The 25,491-nt window shown below is 35.1% G+C and overlaps 1 protein-coding gene across 3 annotated transcripts; it reads left to right on the top strand.

Moving 5' to 3' along the window:
• Window positions 1-229: 229 nt before the first annotated feature.
• LOC113080022 (protein tweety homolog 2-like) lies at window positions 230-20,243 on the top strand. Of its 3 annotated transcripts, none has more exons than XM_026252265.1 (13): window positions 230-344; window positions 6,393-6,613; window positions 7,851-7,946; window positions 8,798-8,870; window positions 11,737-11,806; window positions 12,874-12,929; window positions 15,146-15,238; window positions 15,680-15,772; window positions 15,891-16,033; window positions 16,382-16,555; window positions 16,819-16,897; window positions 17,755-17,781; window positions 18,347-20,243. In XM_026252265.1, the coding sequence occupies exons 2-13, from the start codon at window positions 6,414-6,416 to the stop codon at window positions 18,527-18,529; spliced, it is 1,287 nt and encodes a 428-aa protein (XP_026108050.1). In that variant the 5' UTR covers window positions 230-344; window positions 6,393-6,413; the 3' UTR covers window positions 18,530-20,243. The 3 variants fall into 3 exon arrangements, with proteins under 3 accessions (XP_026108050.1, XP_026108049.1, XP_026108052.1); XM_026252264.1 differs by having other exon boundaries at window positions 15,134-15,238; XM_026252267.1 differs by lacking the exon at window positions 17,755-17,781 and having other exon boundaries at window positions 15,134-15,238.
• The last annotated feature ends 5,248 nt before the right edge of the window (window positions 20,244-25,491 follow it).

Here is a 25,491-nt window from a genome sequence, read left to right as displayed (position 1 = left end):
CATGTAAAAAATATGGTAAATGAGCATGCTTAATGGTAAGTAAAAAGCATGATATAAACAGCCAAAATATTTAATAAAAATCACGCAAGGAGGAAGACGTGTGTATATCTTTGTGAATGACAAGTGTTTTAGATTTCTGGAAATACTGGATTTCTGCATGTGCTTATTCTGTAAGGACCTGATGATTACAATGTGTGAACTAATTGTGACTTTTCACCTTGTGACTTTTCAGTGTTGCCGTGGGAGTTGGTTTCTATGGAAACAGTGAAACCAATGATGGGGTGTACCAGCTGACCTATTCTCTCTATAATGCCAATCACACGCTGGCGGGAGTGGACAGTTTGGTAAGCACAAATATAGCAGCACTGACTATTAATAACACCCTGAGACCGTTTTTGACTCCCTGACCAACTTTAGTCTTGACTGATTTCAGCTGAAGTGTCCCAATAGTCTTGCAGACTTCTCCCAAGCAAATGTACTCCCTCTAAAGGCTCTATTATCTCTCTTCCCTCCCCACAAATAGTTCTGCACTTTCTATCAAAGCGTTCCTTCCAACTAAACCTCAGCCAGATGTTCTTTATATCCAGGTCAGGTGTCTGTTCCTGTTAAATCCTTTTTTTGCCAATCGGCGCTGCTAAAATTTCATGGGATCCCCACTGAGTGCATGATTGATTTTCTGACATCCCTTTGCAATAGCAAGGACGCCACTGAAGATATATGCAGCTACGTGCAACTGCTCAGTGTCTCTGGAAAGAAGTGAATGACAAGGGGTGTGTTCTGTGTGTGTTAGAAAATATACACAGACTCTAGTGTGTTTCTGTGATATGGTGTTGTTGGAGAAAATACCTCAAATTGGTTTTTATAGCCTTTTATGTTTGTGCAGTTATGAAGGCCTCTTTTTTCCTTTCGTCATTGTCCTTTTCAAGGCCCAAAAAGCTGGGACATGAATAAAACCTTATTTATGTTTTGTGCGCCATACCTATTTATATCAGTCTTCCTTTTCTGATCCAGATGTGTAGAGCTGACAGTGACACTAAAAAAAATCTATCTATCTACTATCTATCTATCAGTTGTTGTTCTATCTATCATCCTGTTTGTCTGTCTGTCATTCTTTTGTTCTGTCCATCCATTCATCCATACATTCATCGTTCTGTTTGTCCATCCATCCATCGTTCTGTAATTGCATCCATCAGTCCACCATTTACTCTGTTCCTCCATCCATCCATTCATCCTTCCATCCTTCCTTTTAGTCCGTTCATTCATCCATCCATTCATCCATCATGTAGTTCCATCTCTCTATCCGTTCATTGTTCTGTCTGTTCTTCCATCCATCATTCAGTCCATCCATCCTCTCATCCATCCGTTCATCCATCATCCATAATTCTGTCTGTGCATAGCTCTATCTGTCGTTCTCTCATTCCGTCATCCATCGATCCATCCATCTATCATTGTTTGTCTATCATTTTGTTGTCTGTCCATCCTTTCATCCATCATTGTTCTGTCATCTGTCTATCCAGCCAATGTTCTGTCCATCCATCCATCCATCCATCTGTTGCTCCTTACCTCCTATTTGTTGTTCCATCCATCTACCAATCGGTTTCTCTACAATTACATACAGCTGCTATTATAAGATGTTGTATGAAGAGTACAATTTGAGAGTCACCCCTGTTAGTAAAAAAGTCATAATTCCCAGAAACTGTCAGTATGAGGTCCACTGGACATCATCCCAACTCTAGTGATGACATCATTAACCCAAACCTAACCTCAAATTTATTTTCAAGTGAGCAGCTGATGACAAATTTATCCACTTCCATATAGATCTTAACAAAACATTTTTTTTGCAAGTTTAAGTGCAAACATCTCACAAGCTTTACAACAGTAATCCACAGCTGTTCAGCTAACGTACACCTGTTGTACAAGCCTTCAGGGAAGTGTTGATGCTGTGATTGTGAACTGAACGGAGACTGAAGGCGCTCCGAGCATCTGCCCGCTTACACTGCTGAGGAGTTGAGGATTAACTCCTCATCTGCATTAATGGAGATTAATGCGTCTGTTTCTGTCTCACTCTGAATTATGAAGCACACACTTATTTGAGGTCAACTTGATTCCCTCAACACACTCTCTGAGTCATCACAAGCCAAAAGGCAGAACTGACCTAGGAACTTCTCTTTTGGGGAAAAATCAGCCGTTATTTTCATTAGCATTCTGCCTCAGAGAGATAAGAGCACATTGTTGTGAAAAATGATGTAATGGTGCTTAGAAGGACTAGAGATGTTTTTGATCTTCAGTTCACGACCTCAGATTAATGTCAGCTAGCTTCAAGAATCATCAATACATTTATCTAAGCTTGCCATCAAGTAGAAGAGACCCTCCATTCTTGAAATGCTCCTTAGAGACCAGGTCCTTCAAATGGTACAAAGTGTCCACTGTCTGAAAACCCAGCATGCAATGGAGATAATTAGCCATGAACCCTGCAACAAAGGCTTTGATGAAGTCACTTGTGGAAATCTTTGACTTCCTGATTGAGGCTCTTCAATGGCTCTGCCTGGCTGAAAACAATGATTTAATTTGGCATCCACTGCACACAGATGCTCGTTCTTTCTCACACACAGACATGCACACACACTCTTCTTGTTTGAAAGCACTGGGCTGCCCTTTCAAAAGAGTCAAAACAGGGAATAGCAGGGCTTTTTTTTTTTGCAGGGGTGTTGAGCAATGACTGCTTGGTTTTCGGGTTTATTGGTTCTGGGCCATAAGGTCTCTTGTTCACCTCTTCTCAAGACCCCCTCTGGGCTTGCAAATGAACTGTGTGGCTTCCTGTGTGGATCTGTTTTGTGTTCACAGAGTCATCTAGGGATTAACATGGACATAAATTACATAAATGTGTATTATGTTGTGTGCACTTTGTAAAATGTATATAAAATTAATTCATTTAGAATTTATACATTCATTTAATTATTTATTAATTTTATTTTATTTTACTGTATTATAGATAATTATAATTAAAATCATTATTATTATTACTATTATTCATTCTCAATATTGTAATTTTACATAATATTTTTATTTTCATTTCTTATTCAAAGATATTATTCTAAAATAATATCACTCACCATTCTAATTCTATTCTTAAAATAAATAAATAAATCTAACTGCCTTTCTATTCTTTTTTTATTCTATCAGTTTTGTTTTTATTTATTATATTATTTAAAAGCCCTTGCTTACGTGTACTGTGTTTAAGCTAACAGAGACCTGTTATAGCTCTTATATATCATTGCTCTTTTGTTGTTTTTGATTGCTTCCACTGTCTTCATTTGTAAGTCACTTTGGATAAAAGCGTCTGATAAATGACTAAATGAAAATGTAATGTAAATGTAAAATCTATTCATGGTCATTGTGACAACTTACCCCATAGTGTGTTTACATGCTTTCTGTTTAATGTTAACTGTATTTAATTTCCAGGTAATAATTCTGAAAATGTCCAATACTTTTGTAGTCAATACAGGAAAAGGAAAATAATATTTCTGATTTTTTTTGTCATGGTGGATACTGGATACAGAATGTCAACCCAGAGCTCTGTTTTTCTATAAATACGTCTGTTCTCTGCACGGTTTGACTTGATGCATAGCACTGGGTCATTTTTTTACCATCCTCTCAGCTTGCGAAGGTCACCTCCTTTAATGTGGACATTTCCTGGACTCAAGCCGACTGCTTAACCGTTTCGATGTTTTCACTTAATGTAACTTTATGCAGAGTTTGGATTTTGAGTGAGAAGTATTTAGTGAAATGTTTGACAGCATAAATTAAAGCGTCACATTTGTGGACATTTCAGCTTAGGAGAAAGGCTGCAGAATGACTCGCTCAAGAAAGGGAAAATAGTTTGAAGGCAGAGTCTGTTTGAAAGGGTTGTGATTTATTTTCAATCTGCTGGACGGAGGTTGACTGAGCTCTCGGTCAGGCTGGGCTCCAGGTGCAGGAGTATAAGCCACTTCAGAGCTCTATTGAGACTGCTGTCGGCCCCCAGTCCTTCTCTGTCCTCTCCTGACCATTCAGAGAAAACAAAACTGAGTCCCAGGTGAATGCTAATTTGCTGGCTTAGCTACTAAACTGTTAGCAGAATTGTTATCAAGGATTGTCCTTTCTGATATATTTATTTTACTTTTCTTCTGTTCCTTTTCTTCTTGTTTTCTTATTCGGCTTACAAATGACTGCCAATATTCTAATATTTAGACTGTTTAATCGGGTGGAACACTGGAAATGTGTTTAAGGTGCAAGAATACATGTTCTTCTGCAGTTTTGAAAGTTTTGCCAGTGGTTGGTGCAAAAGTTGTGGGATTCTTACCATTTCAAATAACCCCAAAATTCACTGAAAGCCTCTCCAAGGAAATTACCCACAATCCTCTTGATATTCTTCACACACATCATCAGTTAACTGCAAGAGAAAATTGATAGAAAGTAATAAAGGAGCTGAGAGCTGTTTATCCATCACCCACGAGGCAGATAATCAAACGTTCGTCATTCCTGAGATTGTGAGTTTTTTTTTTTCCTTTCAGTGTGAGGTTCTGAAATCTAAAAAGCTCAAGTTTCAACCCACCTCTGCTTGTAAGTCACATCTGATCTTTATCTTACTACTTCCTTGCAGTCTTTGTTCCCCTGTTGGTCTTTATCTGTTCATTTTTGGTTCTCAGTAACTATATTGAGAACCTCTGAACTAGTTCTACCAACAAACCCCCAGACATTCCCACATCCATTATTAGAAGACCTATGTGCAGTAAGGTCATCATTCCCTTTTTTGTAATCTCTCTCTCTCTCCCTTCTCATTTTATGTCTTACTGTTTTTGCCCCCCACAGTTTTAATGGAGAAATAGAAAATCATATCTGGATATAGAGCAGGCAGCACCACTTAGTGCTTGTGTTCCATTTCACGCTTCAACTCTCCCATTCAAATTTAATTGCAGAAGCTCAGCGCCTACAGAAACCAGAGACAATCAATTAAAGCTGCAGCGCTGGGAGAAAAATCTCGGTCTGGTATCTTAACCACTTCCTCACATATGCATTACAGTTGTGGCTTAAGAAACACAGCTCAGATGTCTAGCGTTTGTTCATTAGCTGGCTTATTGGATTACGTCCGGCTGAGATATTAAACCCCACTGAGGAGGGGCCACACAATAAACTTTGCTATTCCCAAGAAACGTACAAAATGTTTTTCAAAATCACCCTTACAAAAAAAAAAAAAATCAAAAAAAAAAAAACACATCAGGATTTTGGTGTTTCATGAAGATGAAAGGATTCAGGAGACTGCAATGCTGATGTGATATCTAAGATTCCATGAAAAATGAACCCGGTCAAACTAGATAATCAGTGTGGAATTGAGTTTCTCACAGCTTTGGGTATGAGATCACTACGCTCTCAAGTAGTGATGTCACAACCTAAAGCAAACCACTGGGAATTGAGTCTGGGCCACGAGTATTTGATTTCAGGATGTAGAGCATTTTACTGGGAATCCCCTGATTCTGTGCTGTTATATATCTGTTATTGATCTTTAAATATGCTGTATGTACTGTATGTGCATGCACACATCTGGCCTCATCGGTTTTCTAACACAACACACTATTTAATGAAGCTTTTGGATGGGTTTATTAGAATGGATGAGGGAACACGAGTCTGGTTACAAACCGGCTTGTTCTCCGTGGCTGTTCACACAGAAAACAGCTCTTTTTAGTGCTCATGCAGTACTTTCTCAAATACCTCATTTAAGAAGCACATCATGTGTCTTCGTGTTCTTGTTTATTCTGCATTTAATGTGCACATCAGCCAGATAAACCTATTTAGTGATGTTAAATTAACTCTAAAAGCTTTTCAATTACTTATTTTAAATGGATTATTTGAAAATGTGCTCTTAATGTTTTCAAGGTTGAAAATTGCACAACCTGGAATAGTTTGAAAGAAGTCTGTTATGCTCACCAAGGCTACGTTGGTTTAATCAAACCCTTTAATGTGAAATATTATTACAGTTTGAAATAACTGTTTTCTATTTTAATATATTTTAAAATGTCATTTATTCTTGTGATTGCAAAGTTGTATTTTTAACTTGATTACTCCAGTCTTTAGTGTGACACAATCCTTTTGAAAATACTTTGGTGCTCAAGAAACCTTTCTGCAAAAGTTGTGCTGCTTACTATATTTGTGAAAACATGATACTTATAATTTAGGGATTCTTTGATGAATAGAAAGTTTAAAAGAACAGCATTTCTTTGATTATTGTTTAAAGTCTTTACTGTCACTTTTGATCGAATAATGCATCCTTGCTGAATAATGATACTAGTTTCTTTAAAAAATATATATGGTAGAGTATACCATACACAGTATGTCTATGTGTTATTTTCTCACAGGTCACTGGTACTGTGGGAGGCATGCAGAGTGGCCTGAACGAGCATTTGTCTCGACTGGGTGAGATCTTTGCAACTCGAGGAGACTTTGTGCAGACACTGCAGTTCATGCAACAGATGTCAGAAAACATCATGAAGCAGCTGCTTGGACTTCCTGACTGGGAAAAGGCGAAAGTAGACCTGGCCGCCATAGCTGATCAGACAGCATATGTGGAATATTACAGGTAATGATTAGAGCTGCCACCTTGAATCTTTCTATAATGTTCCTCTTCTGCAACAGGCCTACATTTTCAGTGCAATGGAGGTTTATTTGTAGCAGGCAAAAACATTATGAAATAATGCATCCTTGACTTTTCAGATTCCTCTAAGTGTGGTTGAGTGAAACACCATAGTAGTCCATCAGCGGCTAATGCACGACTGCATGTGTGTACAGTCTGTTTTATAGTTGCATTTAAAGCCATTTCCTCGAGTTTGATACGATAGATCACATGATATTTACCGCCGCAGCTTCACCGCTGGTCATCCATCAAAACATCCGCCAGTACCACATTCATATTCCTGTCATTATTTCACATTGCAGATGACAGGTTGATAAGTGATGATGTCACAATTCTTTCGTTTAGGTTGCTAGAAAAGTTCATATTTGATAGGAAGCATATTAATATAGCTGACATGTGCTAGTGATAATGTGAATGTGTCTGAGAGCAGTTTATAGGAAGAGACACGTTCATCTATTCCCCTCTGACAGGGTTTCAGCGGATGAAATATTAATACCTATAGATGTTGTTCATCTATTATGAATTATTTCCAGAGACGGAGAGCTCTCTGGAGTGGTCTAGGCAGAACACACATGCTAACAAGAAGATCCTATCTCTTAGCGACTGCACTTTTGTGGCTTAGGAAAATCTCAGTCATGTTCTACTTAAGTATAAAACTTGAAATGCAACCTAAAATTTGTGAGGATAAATAAAAAAATCAAACAAATGGAACAATTGTTGGCATGAAAAAAAGATTATAACAGGGATGTGGATAACATAGATCTGATAATAACTTTGCCTTTAGAGAATCTGATGTGATTAGAGAAATGTTTCCTATTTTTATGTATTTATTTTGTTTTCCTGGTATCGTGGCAGATTTGAGAACAGTTTGAAATGCTGTTTAGATATTTCTGAAATTCTAGAGGAGATGCTTTTGACTGGGATTGTTTTTCCCAAGAGGAAAATCTGAGAAGCAGGTCTGTGTGAAACTGCTGAGAAATTAAAAAGATTCCGTTTGTCTCTTTTTTTTGTTTTCTTTTAGATGGATACACAAACACACTCTTGCATCATACGATGTTTATTTTTCAAACTTGGCAGTATATATTGTGTGAATTATTGTCAGCATCTCTGTTCACGTCATTTGATGCGTGTACATTAACTGCTTCTAAAAGTCTTCATCTGCTGGTTTTTCTTCCTTCTGAAGGTGGTTGACATACCTCTTGATACTGATCTTGGATCTGGTCATCTGTCTTGCTGCTTGTCTGGGTCTGGCCAAACAATCCCGCTGGCTGCTCACTACGTGAGTACAAACATGACATTACACTGGGTTATCACGAGATGATGAATACTGGAATTAAAGAAAAAGATATAAAAAGAAAGTCCTATTGCCCTGGACAAGTTCATAGTATCATGAAACTAGAAAACATCCTAACAAGACCATTTTAGAGTCAGATTAGGTATGAAAATGTCTGCTTTGCTGCAAAAAGCTTGGCTAACTTTATCTCAGGAAAGAAAAATAATAATAAAAAATTTATGATATGACCCCCTTTAATGTTATGATACAAGATTGAATAGAAAGAAGTTAATTAAAAGAAAGATCAAAGAGAAAAGAAAAGCAAATAAAATATTCTTCACATTCTCGGAGATTGACTTTTAATGCTGTACACCTGAAAAGAACAATGTGTTTCATTACAGTTCTCATCTAAATGATAAATTAAAAAGGAAACCAATAGCTTAGACGTGAGTAATTGTTTAATTTATAAGCTGGATTTTACTGCATGCTATTTCCTGAAGTAGAAAGTGTGTCTTTTAGTAGCACAGTGGATTTCTGAGTGTAGAACACTTGCTGTCATGTCAAGTATAAAGGGAAGCGTTGGAGGTTTTCTGCAGTCTTGTGGAAGTAAAGGGAATGTGCTATCAGAGATATCCTAAATTGAGGTCAGTAATGGTATATATGGTACAAACTCTTAGTTTATAAAGATTCATAGGCAACAAAATCTGTAGAACAAGCTCTGTTTGGTTCTGTCTACCCAAATTTCTATCACACACAAACACAAAGTGCATAATGCTTATGCATGGCTGAATCTCATGAAAACATGGACACACATGGACACTGGATATCAACTGGTGTTTTTTATGGTGTGTGTGCAGGATGATGGTCTGCGGTGTTCTGACTCTGATATTGAGTTGGGCGTCTCTCGGAGCTGATGTGGCCACTGCAGTGGTAAGCACAAACCAATAAGACTTTTATTCAATCACTGATTCTGTTCAGGTCATTATCTAAGATATGGAGAATTCAAGGCAAACACATTAGTATTTCCATTCAGAAAACTTCATGTGATTACATATAATTGTGCATTTGTATGTGATGTTATTTGGTTTTTATATGCATTTGAGGCGGGTCACAGTCAGTCCATCGCTATCAAAAGCTTGTTCATGTCTTCTTGCCTGAAGGAGGTGATAAAAGTCCAATTTATTGTGTTTGATGTGTGTGTGTGTGTGTGTGTGTGTGTGTGCAATCAAAAATGGTGTGGTTTATGTGTTAATTGGGAAAAGTTAAAAGTGGCAGATTTCATTAAACCACATCAATGAACAAAGAAGAAATCAAAGAAAGGGTAAGTCCTGAATGAAGGTCCATCTTCAGGTAAAAAGACCCGGTGGCTTTTTTGATTAAGACAGTACTTAGTAAACATTTTGTTGACCGGCTAGATGATATTCTGGTCTGGTCTAGTCTAGATGAAAGCAATCAAATTAATTCAGATTAAATAAAAAGAATTGCATTTTTTTTGTTTTGCTTTTTTTATTATTAATTTAGGCTTTCATTTAGTCTCAGAACTGAGCTAAGAGAGCTTCCCTGTAGAGTCGTGGGAAAATCAGTTTTGGCAAAGTTTTATGGCAGGGTGTGATTGATTTAACTTTTATATCCCCTCTATATTCTCTTACAAACTGTTTCACTCACTCACCCACTTATTCTCCTACTCATAACTGTAACTGGCAGCTTATGAATGCAGTTTAACAGCTACCCACAGACCAATTCTATCCATCAAAAAAGCTAACAGTATGGAAGAATCAATAGAGCCTGTCAGTGGAACTTGTAGCTAGTGCTAAAAAATAGGCTTTTCTGTGTAGACAAATTACTGTTCATGCGTTCCTTACAAATGTATTTCCAAATACAAGTGTTTTCTGTACAGCTGTTCTACCACTACTGAATGTACACATTCCACAGCAAAAAAAAAAAAAAAAAAAAAGTATATATATATATAATATAATATAATGCAAACTCAAACCTTGCTACGGAAGCTTGTTTTTGCTACAGAATAAAAAAGATAATTGTGACTTTTTTTTATCACAATTATTTTCAATTATCTTAAACTGTTTTTCTTGCAGTTTAAGTTTGTATCCCACATTTCAGTGTTTTTGTTTCCCTCACAATTCTGAATTCATATGAAGTCCAAACTGTAAGATGTAAACTCTGAATTCTGAAAAAAAGACAGAATTGCAAGATGTCATTTTGCAACTGTTAGGAAGAAAAAAAAAAGTCTTGTGACAAAAAGTTGCAATTATTGTTTTTATTTTTTATCCCATATCAGCAGAAATGGGCTTCCATGGTGTGCAGCCTGTTTTTTTTTTTTTTTTTTTTACCTTAAGGAAACATTGTAAAAAAAAACACTGAAATATTAACTCATTGGCACACCATTTCTGCTGATTTATGTTTCTCTGTGTGTGACTAATTTGGTTTACTTCCAGGTTGCAAATATTTCCCCTATCAGCTCATTAAGAGAGAAATGTAGATGTGCCACCTCTTCAGCATCAGTGGACACGCTCAGTTCTCTGTAATGAACTCATCTTTCCTGCAGGCGTTAGACACTGACACATATGGCTTTAATCCTGTCTTCACGGCTAATGAATTAATGCATAACACAAGGTATTGAGCCTCAGGAGTTCAACAGGATGTGGACTTGACTTTAAACTTCCATGCACTGAGACCGGATGAAGGGAATGTTGATGGACATGGATCACTGCAGAAAAAAAAAATACTCTGGTGGTGGGTTACAGTGTGATCAAGGCTGTGCAATTTCAAATATTAAAAGCAGCAGAATAATTGATGTGGTGGACTTGTGAAATGAGGAGGCAAAGAGTTAGTTGTTATTTTTTTTCTATACTTTTTCACACTTATTTTGCTTCTTTTCTGTGCTGTCACTTGTATTCTGATCTGAATTGTTTTGAGTTTTCTTGCCTTGTAGGAGAAATTGCTCCTGGTAGAATGGTACAATCATATCATCACTGAATGCAAATGTATTGTTGAAAGAAATATGTATTCCTTTCACAGCCTGAGGTTGTTTATGGACAGACTATATGTGAGAGTGTCTGCATGGTGTTTCTGAATGTCTGTTTTTTCCTTCGACATCCCTTCCTGTTGCCCATACAGTATGTTTAGAGTCGGTGTGGTGATTTGTGTCGTGTTTTCCTTCCTGTCTAACAGATAGCTGTTTATTAGGACCCATGAGTTTATTCTACAAGCCTACAGTATATGAGTGTGTGTTTGCAGCCATGTGTGCTTCCCGTCTCAATTTACCCCTTCACCCTTCACCTATCGCCCTAAACATCCTGCAGTAACAGAAGTGTGTTTAGTTGAAATACAATTATAGAAGCATTTTGGAACAGTATATTTATTGAATATGTATACACTATTATTCAGAAATTTGGGGTTGGTAAGATATTTTTAAATAAAAATGTATACTTTTGTACAGCAAAACATTATATTTAATCCAATGTATAAAATTATATAAAACAAAATTAGTTAATTTGAAGTTTGGCACTTGATCAAAGAATCCTGAAAAAGTTATAGATTTATTTTTTATTTTATAAAATAACAGAAACACGGGGAATATTATATATATATATATATATATATATATATATATATATATATATATATATATATATATATATATATATATATATATATATATATATATATATATATATATATATATATATATATATATGTATGTATGTATGTATATGTTGTATTTAATATTTATATTATATTTATTGTAGTTTCTTTTTGTGTGTGTTTTACGCTCTAGGGCACAAGTGATTTCTGTGTTGCTCCAGACAAATTTCTGATGAACCAAACAAAAGATGTGATCAGCTCAGGTGAGTGTATCTCTTATTCTGAATGTATGTAGTGTACAGACATGGACACATATACACCTGTCATCTCTATATCCACTGTAATCTCATATTATGAATGGGGATTATAGTTCTTCAGTGAACAAATTTGCATGAAATGGCGTTTTTACACTATCAAGCGCTTGAATAGTTTAAAGGGTTAATCTGAGAGGCCTTTAATCCTGCTCTATAATCACTGTGACTGAATACATCGGTAAAATGGCCATTCCTGTGATTTATATAACTTTAATCCTGTTCTTAGCCATAATATTTTCCTACACTACCAGACAGACTGAAGCTCCCTCAGGTGCACGAGGGCAGAGCCTCTCAAGAGGAAAATGTGATTCCTCAGAGGCTGCTTTTACATAGCGCGCAAGACTTAAAGGAATATTTCACCCAAAAATGAAAATAGTACCACAGCCTGAATGGTTAATAGTGGATGTCATCCATCAGAAGATTAATTAATTAATACACTCAATAGTTGTATCAAACCCACGTGCGTTTGCAGTCACCTTACGTCATCGCAAACACACACGGAAAACTAATGGAGAACACAACGCGACTGAGCATAGTTGAATTTTTATTTTTATTTTGATGCTATTATGCACAGTATAATAATTCATTTTAATAATTACATTTTAATTAATTTCATTTTGACTTTTAGGAGTGTGTGGAATCAACCTCGGCTCTCTCGCGTGTTAATGAAACGATGATATCGATAGTGTTACGCATGCGCGGGATACTTTACTTCCTGAACAAGTGCGCACCCGAGTGCGTGTTGCTTGCACATTCACGCGAACCGTGCCACAGTTTGGGAGCAACCGTACTCAGACCACCTTCTCCAGGTAGTCTCGGGTTCGGTACCCCAGTGCGCACCAGGGTCCGATGACATCGTTCACATTAGCGATTTTTCATGCGAGCCGTGCCCCGTTCCGCACTAAACTGCCAGTGTGAAAGCCCCCCCTTAGTTATAACCGGATTTTGAAGACATGTCACTTTTATTTTCTATGCTTTTCATAATGCACTCTTTCTTGTTGTTTCTTCTTTTCTAGATATTGTGCAGTATTACCTGTACTGCAGTCAGACGCTCCCCAACCCATTTCAGCAGGTACTTTGTTTAATAGAAATCATCACTTGCACTGTGTACTTTAATTTCCTATTAAAAATGGGAAATTCATTAGAGATGTGAGTCATAAGAAATCTAAGGATGCTGTTTTGATTCTTGTTTTACTTAATACTGATATATTTTGGTTCTTTAGGGAAAGCAAGATTTGTTTTTTATTTTATTTTATTTTTTATTAAAGAACCATACATAAGTGAGTCATTGCACCACTTAAAAACTGTATTGCTAGTTTTTATGATTGATTTGTTAAAAAGAAGCAGTTCATAGGAGTTGTTTGTTCACAACTTGGTTTATGATGGTTACCTTTAATGTTTGTAGATCAGAAAGGGCAATGTAGTAGAGGAATGTTTATTTATTGTCTTCAGATTTCTTTCAAACGGCAACCTTACCATTCAAAATGTATCTTTTTTCATTTTAATTAATACTGAATTCTAACAGTGCTTTTTGTAATTTAGAGAAATAAAAATATATTTTTTTAAGTTAAATATATATTGAGTGTCATTGCACTGCTTAAAATAGCTAATAACTATATTTATTGATAATTAATTGACAATTTTTGATCAATTCAATAAAAATAATTTTTTGTGTTTTTTTCATAATGCTATATTTTTAAATGTCAGCAAGATCAATGCAATATAAACATGCATATTTATTTATATTATTGTTTCTCATCACATTCTTTTCAGACTGCAAGCTCAAGTCATAAATTGTATTTTCTAATGTTATTAATTCATTAACAGCATCCTAACTTCAATGAAACCTAAGTCACTAATTTGGGATTTATGCACAAAAATGCATAAAACAAACAAGCATTGGGTAAAATATGTAAAATACTAATTTTGAAATTAGATTAAATCTTTTTTCAATAATTTTATATTATGAATTAATTTATTAGGAATTATTAGTATTTTTGTAATAATAATAATAAATGAGTTAATTTACTTGTCCCATCACGATGTGATTGTCTTCTCTGTATATAGACTGCATTGAAATGTTCTTTACATCATTTCCATAGTTCAGTAGGTTTGAAAACATCCACTTTGAATCTGTTCTCAATTCTCTAAACAGATACTGTGACAGTTACTTTTCAATCTCCCTCTCTCCACCTACTTCACTCGTTTCCTGACTCTGTGTCGTTCTCCCTCACTTCTCCTGTCTCACTGCATCTCTCAGGGTTTTTAGGTCAGGCAGTAAAAGGCCAGTGTCCTGTAGCTCAGATTGCTGCAGTTCAGCTTGAGAACAGAGAAACTGTAGACATCTCTCTCAGATCAATAGAGTTGTCACAAAGATAGAGAAGCAAAAATGTTCCTAACAAGAGATCCCTCTCACATACAAATTATCAGTCTGTATAGAGCATCTTCAGCATTTTTAATGTATGACATTATTTTTGTAATGAGATGGATGTTTTTTTTTTTTTGTTTTTTTTTTTTAATCATATTCCCTTTTCTTGGTCTCATCTTTAATTTCTAACCTCTGTTTATTTAGTCTCACAGTCTCTAAATCTTTAATTCTGTCATTTTTTTAGTTTTGGTTGAGTAGTTTTTTTTTTTTTTTTTGCTTTTTCATTATCTGTTTCTTACCTCACTTTTCATGTGTTGTCTGAGATAGAGCTACATTTCCACAGTGAATTAATTCACTCTCAAATCAATACAAGAGGGTGAAAATTGTACACAAAAAGTGGATCAATTTAATCCGATTTAATCAGGTTTTTATATTTGATTATCTGCTGTTCCACTTGCTGGTGAATCTTGAAAACAAAAGCCTAGGTCATATTCCATCACAAAATCAAGGAGTCTGTGTGTTATCCATAAGCACATCTAAAGCCTGACTAAATAATGATATCATATTTATCACTAAAAAAAATCAAATTATTTTTTATGACAACAACATCATCCCTCGAATATCCATGCCTCCAGACAAAATGTATTTTTCATTTTTTTTTCTCTTACAGATTTTATATTAAGTTATTTATGTGGATTTTTTTCTTCCTTTCTGATATGGTCATTTATATAGATTTGATACTGTCAGTGTGACCAGGTGTGTTTATCTGTGGACGGTGCAGTTTCTCCCTCTGCTGGTTGAGAGTGGAACTGCACTCGAGACCCTCTCATGATGAACAGAACCTGTGATGTGTAAACTGTGGATGTTGTTAGTTAGCCCTTAAACAAAGCAGACTGATCCTGAATTAGTTTGTTTTGCAGTCCCTGACTGTCTTCCAGAGATCCCTGACCACCATGCAGATCCAGATCCAAGGTCTCCTGCAGTTTGCAGTGCCTCTGTTCCCCACAGCTGAGGTGAGTGTGCCCTACACAGACTTGTGCATTCCTTTAATATTTTGTGCTCTATTCAGAATATGCCTTAATTACCATTAAATCATTTATATTTATGCATTTAGCATATGCTTTTATCCAATATAGCTTACATTGCATATTAAAATGAATTTAAACTTAATAAAATTGACTGAATTTCACATAAATATGTACAAAATACACTATATATATCTCTTACGACATTTTTTTTACGACAATATAGCACACATTGTTTTATATTCCTATTAATGTAATGTAAAATGATTCATATTTTCATATGTAATTAATTTTTATGAAATATAACATTATATTTATTGTTATATGGAAATTGAATGTAAAATGTCATGAAAATTGTGAATATGTGAAAAAATGGGTTTTATTGTATTGTATTGATTTTTCATAGCAATTGTGTGTGGTTCTTTTCAGAGAGATTTACTGAGTATTCAGCATTTATTGAATAATTCAGAGGCCAGTTTACATCAGCTAACTGCACTTCTAGACTGCCGAGGACTCAATAAGGTACGGAGCACACGTAATGTTCCACCTGCTTCTGTCTAATGTGATGCTGTGAGATTAGTGAGATTTTAGCAATTTGTTAAATGCATCTAAATCTCTTGTGGGATGTGTGTGTTTTCAGGACTACCTGGACGCTCTGATAGGTGTGTGTTATGACGGTGTGGAGGGGTTACTGTATCTCGCTCTGTTCTCTCTCCTGGCGGCCTGTGCCTTCTCTGTCATGCTGTGTGCCATCCCGAGAGCGTGGCGACAGATTGCCAACAGGTACAGTACACACACACAGAATGCATTAAGATCACTTGCATTGACTATAGTGCACATAACTATAATCAAACATCCATAAACTAAGCTGTTTTGGAGTAAATTGAGTATTACAGACAGGTCTGTTAAAGCCTTTGCATAAAGACAGCATGCCGAAACCTGTTACATGTCATTACAAGCATGCCCTGAAGGTGCTTGCAGAGTTTCTGTACAGCATTGCCTACTAGTCAAAAGATATGAAAAACAGTTTGACCAAGATTCATGAGATTGTTTAGATTCTGTATGGCATGCCGAGTCACGCTGTACATAGTTTTCATACAGTATAAACAATGCTTCTGTTTCTTTCCATAGAGATAGAGATTACGATGACATTGATGACGGGGACCCATTTAACCCTCAGACCCGGCGAATGATGTCCCACCATTCAGAGCAGGGCAACATGCACAGCTTCTGCAGCTACAGTAGCAGCATGGGCAGCCAGACCAGCCTGCACCCTCCAACACAGACTGTGACCAACGCACCCCCGTCAGTCAACCTTACACACCATTTATTCCTTTCATGTTCTGTGATTTCCTGTTTTCAGATCGATGTGTCTGAATGTTGTGTGACAGTGCAATTCAATAACTTTTGGATCTAAAAGAGAGGAGATGTTGAATGATTTTCCTTTCTTGAGGAACATTAGATAAAGTTCACTTACTTTATTATTTCAGAAAGATTTCCTTTTTCACTCTGTCTTGAACTCTCGGCCTCATTTTCTCTTTTGATTGATCACTGTCTTGTTTTGACAGGAACCAGTCTGCGCTGTTTGGAGGAAACCCGCGCTATGAGAACGTGCCTCTGATCGGGAGGGGATCTCCTCCTCCTTCGGTGCGTTGGGTTCCAGAGGCCAAGCCCTTCTCATGACCCACACATACACTACACTCATGTTGATACAATGACTAATTCATACCAAAGATTAACCAGTTTCACAATCATTTTAAGGGTCAACATGAAATCAAAATTGGCCATATGCACAAAAAAAATGTTCAAAAGTATGTACTTTATTTAAAGAAATTAATACTCTCATTCAGAATTTATTTCTATTTCAAATAAAAACTGTTCCTGTACACAAAAGAAAAGATGTAATAGTTTCCACAAAATATATATATATATATATATATATATATATATATATATATATATATATATATATATATATATATATATATATATATATATATATATATATATTAAGCAGCACAATGCTTTATGAGCATCAAAATATATGACAGCAGATTCCTGAAGGATCATGTTACTTCAATAATGGCTAAAAAAATGTATTTAATAATATATTATTGCTTAAATAAATGTTGTGTTGAATAATTTATACTTCTTTCAAAAACATAAAAAGACCCAACACCCACTTTTTAACAGTAGTGTACTTTCTTAGTATTTATTCTTGTGCATAATTCATCTGTGCTCATCATAACAAAAATGAAGCTTAATGGCAAAAATCTGAGTAAACTGGCTAAATTTCGATTTCATGCTGACGTCAAACTCTTGCTATGATTATTTCTACCCTTAAACTTCTATTTGTCCTTTGATGGCCAGTGGCTTTCTAAGGTCTTCTGCTAATAGCTTCTTTTACGTTTTTTCTTTGTTTGTTCGTATGTTTCTCTGTTTGTATGTTTCTGTTCTTATTTTTCTTCCTTATTTTAACCCAAACAATAAAATTCGTTTTGGAGCTTTACTCTCAGCCATATAGAAACCGCGTAAGTTGTTGTATGATTACAGTATTATTTTCCCAGTCCCTTTGTTCTTTGACCTTTTTAATTCATCCCTTGTTTTGTTTTGTTGTTTTTTTTTCCCATGCGTTTGAATAAAATCTTTGTGGGTGATCTTTTTCCCTGTTTCACTCCTGGCATGGATCCTCATAGACATACCTGCATACAATATGTTGTATGTTAGACACAGATGAGCTGTGTAGAGCACGCCCCCTGTTGGTAGGAGGTCAGAATGCATTTACAAGAGCATTTTGCTGTCGGATTGTAGTGGCCACTAGCATGCCTTACAAACCCTTTTGTTAGCTAACAACTTTTTACAGGTTTAGACTGAATAAATTCTAGAATTTTCGTTTTCTTACAGTCTAGCTAAAATAACCTGCCTTGGCGTCATCATCAGCAAACTTGTAGTCCACACCAAACACAAACAGTGTAGTTCATTTTCATCTCACTCTTGAAAAATGTTTCTTTTTTTTTTCTTTTTTTTTTTTGCTTGCAAATTCTTAGCAATGTATATATTGTCAGTCTGTGACTTCTGTGTGGATGTTTTTCACAGTACTCTCCAACCATGAGAGCCACCTACCTCTCCATGACCGAAGACCAGATCAGACACTTCGGGGGGATTTCCGAGCGTAGACTTGATCTGTCGTCCTCTGGTCTTCACACGCTGGACATAAGGAAAACTCTCACGAAAGCATGCGTGCGCGCCCATCTCAAAGGAGCTCAGTCTGAAAGTTGAACACCATTCTAAGAGCACTCAATGTGTGTCCGTCAATTATTCTGATGGTGCAAAGCTTCTTTTCCATCACTACTGACAGATATTTTTATGAGGTGCTGAAATATCCTCTCCCTAATAATCATTTTTATTTGTATTTTTACACCGTATTTTTCATCAAACAGACTGTTGGTCTTTCTTCTCTATTGCCTTTTCAACTGCAGAAACTGTTCGACGTGGGTAACAACAATTATTTTGGATCCACTTTATATTAAATGTCTTTTAACTACTACAGTACGTACTAACATTTAAAGTGACGTGACATTCAGCCAAGTATGGTGACCCATACTCAGAATTTGTTCTCTGCATTTAACCCATCCAAAGTGCACACACAAAGCAGTGAACATACACACCATGAACACACACACAGAGCAGTGGGCAGCCATCCATGCCGCGGCGCCCGGGGAGCAGTGAGGGCTTCAGTGCCTTGCTCAAGGGCACCTCAGTCGTGGTATTGCCGGACCGAGAATCGAACCCACAACCTTAGGGTTAGGAGTCAAACTCACTAATCACTAGGCCACGACTTCCCCAAATTAAGAATTTGATGCACTGGACTTCTTGTGTACATACATGGCTTTACATATATGTGTGTGTGTGTGTGTGTGTGTGGGTAATCTATTGCATAAATTACACTCTTAACCTTTAAAACGAACCATACCATAAAACCTGTCCCTCACCTTAACTGCTGAACACAAACAGTGTTTTTAGTATTATTTATTATTATAATACTTATTATGACAAAAATAAATGATGCACTATTACATGCAAGTAACCCTAAGACAAAACCTAATTCTTAGTGCAGGTAGTTAATTAATATTACTCAGTACCTAAAGGTACAAATACACTGTAACAAGGACACCTTAAAATGAAGTGTGAACCTTTTTCTGATATATATACAATATGAAAATTGTTTTTAATTAATTTTAGTTAACAAGAACAACACTGACACAAACAATTGATTGAAGTACATAGTAGGTATAGACAACTAATATAAATATAGTGGGACCACTATTTTTTAGGCATAGAAATTTAGCTTTTTTTTTCTTACCAGAGTACATGACCTTATAAAGGTTGTCTATTTGCCATTTTAAAGATTGTGTACATATAAGTGCGGACACTGGTTGAAGTATTAATATTCTGTGTACTGGACATTTAGTCCTGCAGTGTACAGCATTGCTAACAGCATCATCATAGTAGGTTTGCTAGATAATTTTCTAAGCGGTTGCTCATGAAAAGGTATCTTAATTTTTTAGCAGTGTGCAGTGTGGACTTAATGGACATGTCATCATTTTATATGATGGCTAACTGTACAGATACTAATGCATCTTCTGATTTTGAAGTGAAGCCTCTTCTGTTTTCTTAATGTGTTTTGTGCCAAGAATGGAAGCATGTTTTGTGCCTCTAAAGCCTTTGTTTTCTTTCCCTCTCCCTTTGATTGATTGATTGATTGACTTTTACCTCATTTCTAGCAGACACGAATGAGGAGTTATTTTGCTTGGAACTTAAAATCGCAGATCTTCTCATATCAACTCGAGAGAGCACTGAGCCAATCTCTTCCCATGATACAAATGCATATGCTTTGTATTAACCTGTTGACCAGCTGTACATAACATGTATGATAATCATTGTTGTGTGATTATTTTCAGTATGTTATTTGATAAAATCAGCTACTTGGACAGATGCTTGCACGGTGTGTTCTCATTTGAGATTAATGGTCACATCCATTTGGTTTATTGCATAGACTGTTTTTAATATATATATAAAAAACTGATTTTAATACTTTGAGTGCACAAAAGCACTGTTGTAGACACTGAGGGTGGTGCTTGATTTCGGTTATATATATATCCAAAGCAACTTACAAATGAGGACAGTGGAAGCAATAAAACAAAAAACTAAAAGAGCAATGATATATAAGTGCTATAACAAGCATGGGCTTTTAAAATAATATGATAAATAAAAACAAAACAGATAGAATTAAAAAAATAGAGCAAGCTAGTGTTAGAGGTCTTGAATGAGTGTTAAAGTTAGAGGGTCAAATAAAAAAAGAGATGGGTTTTAAGCCGATTCTTGAAGACACTTTTCTGTCGAAATCGCAACAAACAAAATCATAAAACAGCTTTTGTTATGCGAAATCACGAAAAAAAGTAAAGTCGTGATAACGCTAAAACAACTTTTATGTAGAGATCACAAGTCTAGAAATCCACACAACTCCATTATTTTTGTGAATTCAAAATCAGGCTACATTTATACTGATATAGTTACACATATACCTACTATATATATATATATATATATATATATATATATATATATATATATATATGTGTGTGTGTATATATACCTACTATATATATATATATATATATATATATATATATATGTGTGTGTGTGTGTATATATACCTACTATATATATATATATATATATATATATATATATATATATATATATATATGTGTGTGTGTGTGTGTGTGTGTGTATATAGTATATTTATATAAATATAAAACCATTTTGAATTGAATTAAGATCTATGAGAGTAACTGTTATTTCTGAAAGTAACATTCATGTACAGACACTTCACTTATCTAGCAAGGTATGTTTTTACACATGGGGTTTGTTGTCACAATGACAATGCTGCCACAAAACACTATTTTTGACTATGCAACAAAATGTAACAATTATGAAACTACAGAAATATAAAATTATTCTGGCCAAGTGTTAATCTGTATAAATTACATGACAATTTAACCTGAACAGCCACCACCTGATAATTCTAATTCTGTGAAAACCGTTACTTTATGGTTAAGATCAACTATTTTAACTGTATACGGAGGTATATATCTACATATAGGTATCCTCTACTGGCGCCATATATAAGCAAAAAATATATGTATATAGGAATCAAACTCTCTAACCACTGGGCCACGACTGGTTACATCCTTACACAATCCTCTTTTAACATGTATTACCTTTAGCTTAAATGGAGATTGTGCTCATGTACACAAAGCAGAGCAGTGAGTTTGGATGCCAGTGTAACTTTTCCGACTGTCCAGAGCTGCATGTGGACATTCTGCCAGACATGTCCCTCGCTGTAAAGTTCACAGAAAGAGAGATCTCTGTAATGTGACAGTTCAGTGTGCCGAGGAAATGTCCGAGCCTGAGCTGAGACCAGCATTAACACTGAAACAAAACCTGCATCTCCACTTTATGTCTTGAGTAGAACCCAAAAGTTTCACACAGTTTTGTTGGGGGAAGCTACAGAGGACAAACCGGTGGGCTCTCGGTCACTTAATCATGTTCTATTCCAACAAGCAAAACACGTATGAGCATCTGAACTCTTTTAGTGGTGTAATTAGATTAGCCTCAGTCGCTTTTTAGTTCTTAATAAAATGTGGTTAATGGTAAAAAAGTACCTTTGACCTTGTCTGAATAGCATTTGTCAGATAAAACAGATGTGGCTCTTTGTACATTCTAATGACTAGACTAATAGTCTATGGCACTGAATGCAAAGATGAAATGAGTATGTACTTTGAAATGGCATCTGTAAATGTATTTGTGTAAATGCACATTAATAACCTTGAGTTTTTTGTAAAAAATTTTGCATGACCATTTTGTTATTTAACCCATTATCAGCATTTTGGGACACTTGTAACGGCAGCCAGTCGGTAGAGATGTCCACCATCGATCACAGCCATAGAGATCCTGTCTACAACTAATTCTCACTACCATTCTAAGTTTATATTCAGCAAAGACACATTTGATTGATCAAAAGTGACAATAAAGACTTTTGGCATTGTTACAAAATAGTTATCACTTATTTTCAATAGTTTCATTTTAAGTAATGCAGCTGTTCTTTTGTACTTTCTATTCATCAAAGAATCCTTAGAAAAAATAATTAAATAGAAACATATCAAGCTGCAAAATTGTTTTAAACATTGATAATAATATGTTTCTTGAACACAAAATCTGCATACTAGAATGATTTCTGAATCGATCATGTGACACTGAAGACTGAAAAATTCAACTTTGCATCACAGTAATAAATTATATCTTAATATGTGTGACCCTGGACCACAAAACCAGTTATAAAGGTCTTTTTTCTATAACTAAGAGTTAAAAAAAACTTCTTTTTTTTAACTAAGATTAATATATCATCATTGATGTATGGATTGTTAGGATTGCACAATATTTGGCTGAGATACAACTATTTGAAAATCTGGAATCTGAGGGTGCAAAACAATCTAAATATTGAGAAAATCATCTTTAAAGCTGTCCAAAGTCATTAGCAATGCATGTTACCATTTAAGTTTTAAATATATTTATGGTAGGACATTTACAAAATATCTTCATGGAACATAATCTTTTCTTGCTACAAATGTACTCATGCTACATATGACTGGTTTTGTGGTCAAGGGTCACATTTATTGAAATAGAAAACAGTTTTTTTTTTATATAGCTATATAATATTACAGCATTTAATGTATTTTTGATCAAATAAATGCAACCTTGAGCATAAGAGGCTTTTAAAAATATTTTTAAAAAATGGTATTTGGTGCACATGTGCCAGTATTTCTAATCTGTTTTTGCAGGTAAGACATGGCCCATCTGTTAGATGTCTGTTGGAGTTCAGTCAGACCCTCGGTTTTCTCCACGGTAAAGATAGACAGCACCTTGGACGTGTGGGACATCTTGGACATCTTGTTTAAACAGAACGACCCAACGCTCAGCCTTAAAGTTGGTGCTTAATGTCTATTTCTTGTACGGAAACCATCTCATAGTCCCATATCACAGTGTTGTGTATTTTAAGAAATAGTGATAATGCCACAATAAATTTGTGTGTGTTTTTTTTTTTCTCACAGGTTTGTGATGAAGCCCTATATAGCATCTGAGTGCAAGATAATGGGATGTGACCACAAAACCAGACACAAGGGTAAATGTATATTTTTTTTTATTTATTGAGATTTATACATCATCTGAAAGCTGAATAAATAAGCTTTCTTTTGATGTATAGTTTATAGGACAACATTTGGCTGAAATACAACAATGAAAAAAGTAAATAAAAAATGCAAAGAAATAAAAGCAAAATATTGAGAAAATCGCCTGCAAAGTTGTCCAAACTAAGTCCTTAGCAACACATCTAATCAAAAATTAAGTTTTTATATATTTATATTAGGAAATTGACAAAATATCTTAATGGAGCATGATCTTTACTTAATGTTCTAATGATTTTTGGCATAAAAGAAGAATTGATCATCTTGCCCATACAATGTATTGTTGGTTATTTCTACAAATATACCTGTGCTACTTATGACAGGTTTTGTGGTCCAGGGTCACATATGTCAATATCTAATAGGGGTGGGAATCACCAGAGCCCTCACGATACGATATTATTATAATACTTGTGTCATAATACAATATCATTGCCATTTTAAATATATTGCGATATTCTGCGACATAATGCAATTCATCACCTTTTTCAAACTTCAAATCTAATATGCACAATAAATATTTCTACTTATTATCAACATTGTAAACAGTTGAGTTTTCATCACATTTTTGTTGAAGCCGTGATACTTTTCCTTTAAGATTCTTTGATTCTAAATGCCTTTACTTTTGATCAGTTAAATTAAAACAAACATCTGGCTAATCTTAACATTTTGTACATTGAATACAAAGTAATTTACACAATAAAAAGACACAATATTGTATATGACGTCTAAAATCTTTAATCAAGGTTTTTTTGTCACATTAAATTGCCCCCTTTGTTGAGCTTAAACAAATTACACCCCATGTTTGGACTGTTGCTCCAACAAGATAAGGGTCCCGGGCTCTATATATAACCCTGACAGCTGGGGTGAAAAAGCTCTATTGTGAAAAAAATCAATAAAGTCTATTTCGCCAGTACCCAGAATGCTTTGTGCTCCACTGTGATCGGTGAGGATGCATTTGAGCTTACGTGAGCATCAGAAGTGTATCACTGTAGGCTTTTCTTCTCAAAGGCTCATGTGATTAATGGTTTTGGCCTTTTCAAGGACTGAAGTTATTTGGAAATAAAGAGGGGGTTTATAATTAGGTTTGTTTTATGTGTCTCACATGATTTCTAGGCAGCTAATTGGATAAAAAAAAAAGTAATTTGGTTGGTCTCATAGTTTTTGATCTGTCTTTTGTGTGTGTGTGTGGGTGTGTGTGTGTGTGTGTGTGTGTGAAAGGTGTGTGTGAAGAGAAAGATTTCCAGGAGCACAAAACTAATGGTATATTGTCCTTTAAAAGAAGAACACTCCATAAAGCTGCCTTGAAAAAATGTGTATTATGAAAAGTGCAATACAAATAAACTTAACTTGGCTTTTTCAGGAATGTGCATTAAGAAAGGAAACTGGTGATTTCATGTTGACTTTAAGGACAAAATGCAGCTGGATACTTATTGTTTGAGTTATATCATGTCTAAATTAATAAAACACATTAAGCATTTTTATTTGATTAATGTGAGATAATTGCAATTAATCTAGCAGTTGTCAGTCTTTTGTTAATTTTTCGTATTCTCAAAATAGCATCAGATGATGTTGTCTGAAATGGAATTGTGAAACTGGTAGTGACTATTGGTAATAAAATCTAATGAACAGTTTAGTCTGTTCATTAAAATACTGGTATTGTGTAAATAGGTCAATAACATGACAATTAAATCAAGTTCTTTAAAAAAAAATTGCAGAAAATGAGCAGACCTCTGATTGTATTATTAATACATTTTTCAGTAAATAAAATATGTATTTGTTTGTTTGTAATTTGAGGGGCATGCGAACATCATGGGTTTCCATTGAGACAAAGGCTAAAATAAAATAAATAATTAAAAATAAAGAAAAATTTTTAAGTAACACATTTATATACACGGTATAGAAATTGGAGGAAGAAATCTGCAGTACAGTTGTTGA

This window comes from Carassius auratus, unplaced genomic scaffold (genome assembly GCF_003368295.1).
Source record: "Carassius auratus strain Wakin unplaced genomic scaffold, ASM336829v1 scaf_tig00030068, whole genome shotgun sequence".
Taxonomy (NCBI): Eukaryota; Metazoa; Chordata; class Actinopteri; order Cypriniformes; family Cyprinidae; genus Carassius; species Carassius auratus.
The sequence above is the reverse complement of the archived record's forward strand: the minus strand, read 5'-3'. Positions and strand labels throughout refer to the sequence as shown.

Excerpts from the sequence above, each read along its gene's own strand:
- LOC113080022 (XM_026252264.1), top strand. The coding sequence starts at position 6,414 with ATGCAGAGTGGCCTGAACGAGCATTTGTCTCGACTGGGTGAGATCTTT. Across the intron at positions 7,947-8,797 it reads TCCCGCTGGCTGCTCACTAC|GATGATGGTCTGCGGTGTTC; the intron begins GTGAGTACAAAC and ends GTGTGTGTGCAG. Across the intron at positions 11,807-12,873 it reads AAAAGATGTGATCAGCTCAG|ATATTGTGCAGTATTACCTG; the intron begins GTGAGTGTATCT and ends CTTCTTTTCTAG.